Below are 6,493 nucleotides of genomic sequence, written 5' to 3'. Positions count from 1 at the left end.
CATAGCCTCAGGTGCTGTGTTATCATCAGAAAACAGTATTCTGGCTCTGTGATTGTCTCAGCAACAGCAACGTGTGTGTTTGTGTGTGTGTGTGTATGTATGCACGTGTATGTGTGTTGTGTTTTTGCATGTATATATGTGTGTATGTATGGTGTGAATGTGTGTGTGTGTGTGTGTGTGTGTGTGTGTGTGTGTGTGTGTGAGTGTGTGTGTGTATGTCTGTACAGTGTGTATGTGTGTATGTGAATGTGTGTGTGTGTGTGTGTGTGTGAGTGTGTGTGTGTATGTCTGTACAGTGTGTATGTGTGTATGTGAATGTGTGTGTGTGTGTGTGTGTGTGTAGGGGGAGATCGCCATTTAGCTCTTCTCCGCCCCTCATCTTCCTCTTATCCTGTTCCATCAGTCTGCAGGGCAGCATAGCGGGACCGCTGCCCTCACACACAGCCTCTTAGCGACAGGCTGGCCAGCCTGCACCAGGGGCTCCAGCAGCATGGCTCTCTTAGTCACCGCCTGGGAGGGGGCCCCCCCCTGCTCCTCCCGCTCTCCCCACAGCGCGCTGAGCGTCTCGGGGGGCTGGTAGCCCGGCTCGCAGGGGTCCAGTGGGTCCTTGGAGAGCAGGATGCTGATGGACGGCACGGTCCGATGCACGGTCATCTCGGAGGAGGTGCCGTTGCCAGCACCACTGCCACCAGCAGCAGCAGCAGCGGGCTCCTGGCTTTCCCAGACTTCGCGCACGCCCTTGTAGCAGAGTTTGGTGAGCTGGTGGAGTCCGCCCAGCTTGCGTTTCATGATCTCCGCGCACGTGATGGTCTTGGTGACGGCACGGCCAGACCCGGAGAACACCACCTGTCTCAGGCCCGCGGAGCCGGCAGCGGACACGGCTGATCCGGCGGACGCTGAGCTCCCGGTTCCGCCACAGAGCCCTGGCGCGGTTTCGGTCCCGGTCGGCCCCTGCATGCGGGCCATGGCGAAGCCCATGAGGTTCCGAATCTTGCTGCCCTCCTTTACCCGCATGTGGAGCACGCCGGCGGCCAGCCCCGGGAATGGGCACGGAGACGCCTCCTCCATGCGGCACACCTTCTTGAAGCCCCCCTGCCCCGGTTTGGGGGGCGCAGCAGGGGGCACAGGCGTAGACTGCGACAGGGGCAGAGCCGGTGCTGACAGTGCTTGTGGTGGCAGCGCAGGGGGTGGTGGTGGTGGTGGTAGTGCGGGTTTAATGCAGGCGGCGATTCCACCCACCACCGTACATGTAGACTGAGGATGCCCATTGAAGTGCTGACCCTGAAAATGCAGACACAGGTCAGGGGTCACGCCAATCTCCCGACTGGCCTGAGTGGCGACCTGCGGTGCGGCCAGCAGCCCGCCCGAGCCCACGACCCGGCACTGGCCGCTAATGTGTCCGTTTATGGCGCTGAATCCGGCAATCATTCTCCCATCCCCAAGGATCCAACCCGCTCACCTCACCTCACCACTGTCCTTCCCGTTCTTGACGTCCAGATTCAGAACGCTCAGTCAATCTCCAGGGCAGAGCAAATGGAATGAGAATTGCAAGTCTTTCTTTAAGTCCCCAGAGAGAGTGAAAGAGTGAGTGAGAGAGAGAGAGTGAGAGTGGTTTCTGTGTCAGCACAGGAACTGTTGAGTCTCAAGGCAGAAGCTTGGGGAGCATTATCAAGCGGGCACAGAGGGCTTTGAATGAAGCCTTTTAATGCTGCTTTTCAGAGAGCGCTGAGGAAATAAGATAAACGCAAATGGTGAATTAAGACTTCCAAAGCGAGCGAGCAAGAGAGTGTGTTAAAGAGAGAGAGAGAGAGAGAGAGAGAGAGAGGGAGACAGAGAGAGAGAGGGAGAGAGAGAGAGCAGTCAAACAGTAAAGACGGCTCAGCTAAGTGAAGGCTGCACCTCAAAAGAAAAATGCAATGTTGCAAACTCCCTCTCTGGAAAACAACTTTATGAAATGATTAAGAATCTTTTAAAGAAATGTTCAAATTCTGTTCTCTCAGGCTTGAGTCCTTCTCCCCATCATTCCTGGAAAAGTTTTTCTGTGCAGCTCCTCTCCTGCAGACCGTGTCTGTGTGGCGTTGGAGGAAGTTAGCGTGCTGTCCAGCTGTGACTTGGTCTGGGACGATCGGCTGCCTCAGCTTCTCCTCCTCCTCCTGCTCTTCATCTCTCCTCCCACCAACAGCAGCAGCCTTTACGTGTTTGTCACCCCCCCCCTCTCTCTCTCTCTCTCAAACACACACAATCTTCTGGTGCTCTTTCACACCCTCTCTCTCACACTCTTCTTCTCTCTCTCTCTCTCTCTCTCTCTGTCTCTCTCTCTCTCTCTGTCTCTCTCTCTGTCTGTACCTTGGCTCAGAGTTGACTCCAGGCGTCGGCATCCCAGCGCATCCTGGTCGTCGCTCTCTATGGTCTCTGTGGTGCCGGCGTTCCTCAGCGGGTTTGAGAAGTCTGCTCTGTTTCCTCACAACCACGGGCGTAAGGGGACCAGCTCTCGCTCTGCCACGCTCACCGGGGGAGTGTCACAATGTGGAAGAGAGAAGGGGGAGAGAGAGAGAGAGAGAGAGAGGAGGAGACAGAAAGAGAGAGAGGCTGGCTCTGTGTGTGTGTGTGTGCGTGTGTGTGTGTGTGTGTGTGTGTGTGTGTGTGTGGAGGAGGAGGAGAGGGGGGGGGGGGTAGAGTGATCGCAGCCCCCTTAAAGGCACCGCCTCTTGCCAGTCGTGTGGTCAGGAAAAAAACCACACTCTCCTCTCCTCTTTTTGTCCCTCGCCAGGCGGCGTTCATCTCCATGGTAACGGATGGCTGCGTCGTCCCTTTAAGAGCCAGGGCGCTGGCCGCTCAGCAACTTTGTCAATCTTTTTAGAGGACGTTCCGGCGACCGGACGTTCAGCGAACATGACTGATTAAGCTCCCCCCGTGTTCCTTGCTCATACACACACACACACACACACACACACACACACACACACACACACACACACACACACACACACACACGCGCGTGCACGTGCGTCGTTGGCAGCAGCAGCAGCAGCAGGCGGCGGTGGTGGGAGTCAGTGAAGCCTTAAAAATGCATTTTCAGCTGTGAAACAATGAATTAAATTAGCAGCCGGCGCTCGTAATTGAAAACATCCTTCAAAGAGCTGCTCAAAGTCAGGGGCATTAAATTGCTCCGCACTCCCTCTTTACCCTATTACATGTTTTTGAACATTACAATTTGCATAATGCCATCGTAATGGCAATGCCATGTCTTGATTGTGCCGCCAGTCACACCGGCCCCTGTTTTCTGCCGGTTAGAATTGTCACCAGAATTGTCACCCTCGTGGAGGGAAGTCTTCTGAAACCATCGAGAGCCTGGGATGAGAGTAGAGGGGGGGTGTGGGTTAGTCTCCACAACCACACCCAATGCCAAAGTGGTGTAACATGATTGGAAACAACAGGACTGATGTGGGCTCTCATGACGGAGTAGGCTTTGTCAGGAGACTGATGGATGCCTCCTGAAGGTGGGTGACCCCTTCTGGCCCAGGTGCGCCGTGCAGGTTAATCACCCCACAGCCACCTGGGGATAGAGCCTCCACTTATCAGCTTTATACACCCTGACAGATGAGGAGTCCCTGCTGCCATATACACACACACAGACACAAACACACACACACACACATGCACACACTGTCTTTTTCTCTCCTTTATGAACACACTCTTTCATGCAGATGTACACACATAAACACACAGACACAGACACACACACACACACACACACACACACACACACACACACACACACACACAAACACACAGATTTGTTCTCGCTCTTTCTCTCCCTTATTAACACACTCTTTGATGCAGATGCATACACTCTCCCTCTCTTTTTCTCACATACACACAAACACAGACACACTCCCTCATGCACACACAAACACACACACACACACACACACACACACACACACACACACACACACACACACACACACACACACACACACACACCCCTCATCACTCCCCTCTTCCCCAATGCTGCTCCTGGACGACAGGTGGGTTTGTTTTGGGGGTGATTGGCAGGTAGTTAAATGGGGGACGGCAGCGCACTGAGGCTGAAAGGAGAAGAAGTGTGTGTGTGTGTGTGTGTGGGGGGGGGGCGGGGGGTGGAGAGAGTGATGGAAAGGAGAGGAGGGAAAAGAAAAGAGGAAGAGAAATGTGAAATACAAACTCAAACCTTTTCACTTGCAAACACACACACACACACACACAACGTATTCTTCTATTTTGCTTCCATGCTGTGTTTGTTTTAAGATTTGCTTTTGTGTGCACAACAACCAACTTTTTACAAAGAAAACAAGCTCAAAAGCAAAGCAAAACATATTGTTGGTCATGGTTCAATGTTGTGGCAGTCCTTTTAAATGGTTTTTCATTGAATTTCTAAAGAACGGGTTATAGAAGTCAATGTTTTTTTTTATTTTCCTTTTTTCATTGATATTCAATTTCGGTAACACTTTACTTGACGGGTGAGTTCATAACACATTCATAGCAGCTGTCATAAACTGCACACAAAGCATTCATGACTGTTCATGACTCAACATTCATACCAAACCTTTCATGAATGTGGAAGACAATATCTTATGAAGTCTACATTAAATGTCACTTTACTATACAAGTTGTGAAGTATTTGTAATCACTGAGTTTAACACTGGGAGGTAAACTAGCCTACATTCAGCTGACTTGTATTTGTGTAACCTGGAATGGTTGGACATTCCCAGTAGCAAAAGATGAGAAATTATCTGTAAAGGTTACATCATAAAACAAATACATTTTTTTCTTTCTTTCTTTCTTTCTTTCTTTCTTTCTTTCTTAAAATCATATTTAATGCATGCTTTGTCTTCACCTTCAGTGCTTTGACATTGTGTCTATGTCTGTGGCATGTTGTTCACTGTGTTGGGTCTGGGTCAGTGCACGATTCTATCGTATCCTCCCTACAACCCCCCCCCCCCTCCCCTCCCCTCCCCAACCACTGCAGGAGACAGATCAACAAATGTCTTTGTTTACTCCCCTGCCTGCGCCTGCGGAGTGGTAGGGTGTGGGTGAGGGAGGGGGCGCGCAAACAGAAGTGATCATTTGGCTGTTTGGGAGAAATTACCCTCATCAGTCATAAGGAGATGCACAGCTGCCTGGGGGAACCCAGTGATGTTACTGCATAATAAACCAGAAAAAAAGAGGGAAGAGGGATGGGAGAAAGAAACAGAAAGAGAGAGAGAGACAGAAAGAGAGAGACGGAGAGAGAGACAGAGAGAGAGGGAGAGAGAGAGATGTGTGTGTTTAGAGAGACTGGAGGAGATGCTACAGGAAAATTGAGTCCATATTAACGTGGGACTGAAAAGGAGGCTGATTAAAACACTGAAGCGCTGGCCGTGCGTAAGTGTGCTCAGCAATCTAATCTTCTCCGAGTACATATTTAACCTCACAATAAAGCGGCACAGGGCCGAGGTGAGTGTGCTTGCTAACAGCTCCTCGGCAGATAGAACATTGAGAAGAAAGGGCTGTTTGAATCCTTTCAAAGTCTTTTCAGAATCTCATTTTTGAAGCGTACACTTTGTGTACTTTTGTAAAACACCCTCCCTTCCTCTCTCTCTCTCTCTCTCTCTTTCCCTCTCTCTCTGGAGCTAGCATGACTGTAAAGCAGTCTAGAATTGAGGAGGTGAAATGAATGTAACTGGGTGTACAGGCTTGAGAACAGACCTCTGATCAGCTTTGTCATAAGACACTTTCTGATGCTTTTCAAAAGTGAATACAGGTCGTTGGACAACAGTGTCCTCATGTTCCTTCACCAAACACTCATCACATCTACCACTCATCCATCCATTCATTCATTCATTCATTCATTTATTCATTCATTCATTCATTCATTTGTTAATTCACCCACATATTGAGATATTGAAATGTGTAGGGATAAGATAATTATGAGAAAGTTCATAAGAGTAAATGCTCTGAGTGAGATTCAGTATTCAGTACCTGGCTGTTTGCTGTTGTTCTCTTTTTACATAGACTGCTTAATCACTCAGTATTGTGTGTGTGTGTGTGTGTGTGTGTGTGTGTGTGTGTGTGTGTGTGTGTGTGTGTGGTGTGGAGTTGTGTGGAGGCCAAGTTGAAAATGTATGGAGCGTAACCACATAGTTGCAGGAAGTTGCACACACACACACACACACACACACACACACACACACACACACACACACACACACACACACACACACACACACAACACGCGCGATTCACTGTCACAGACCACCTATTTCCATTTCAGCCAAGACAGATACATGACACTTGCCAGTGCGTTAGGTTTTAGGTGAGAGCGAGACAACAACCAACTGTCACTATCCCAAACACGACGCAGGAGACACACAACACCACACATAGCTCAAATAAGCAGCTATAACTACACAGCTTACCCAGGAGCAAGATCGTTAGGTCACTCACACACTGTGTGTGTGTGTGTGTGTGT

General features: G+C 50.0%; 1 protein-coding gene across 1 annotated transcript; it reads right to left on the bottom strand.

The window, feature by feature from the left end:
* Nucleotides 1-284: 284 nt before the first annotated feature.
* rpp25b (ribonuclease P and MRP subunit p25, b) lies at nucleotides 285-2,278 on the bottom strand. The gene has a single exon (XM_042061861.1). The coding sequence runs from the start codon at nucleotides 1,426-1,428 to the stop codon at nucleotides 400-402; it is 1,029 nt and encodes a 342-aa protein (XP_041917795.1). The 5' UTR covers nucleotides 1,429-2,278; the 3' UTR covers nucleotides 285-399.
* Nucleotides 2,279-6,493: the final 4,215 nt, after the last annotated feature.

The sequence above is a fragment of the Alosa sapidissima genome, chromosome 14 (assembly GCF_018492685.1).
Source record: "Alosa sapidissima isolate fAloSap1 chromosome 14, fAloSap1.pri, whole genome shotgun sequence".
Classification (NCBI taxonomy): Eukaryota; Metazoa; Chordata; class Actinopteri; order Clupeiformes; family Clupeidae; genus Alosa; species Alosa sapidissima.
Note: the sequence above shows the minus strand (reverse complement) of the source record. Positions and strands in the feature narration are given on the sequence as shown.

Coding starts and splice junctions, on each gene's coding strand:
- rpp25b (XM_042061861.1), bottom strand. CDS start 1,428: ATGATTGCCGGATTCAGCGCCATAAACGGACACATTAGCGGCCAGTGC.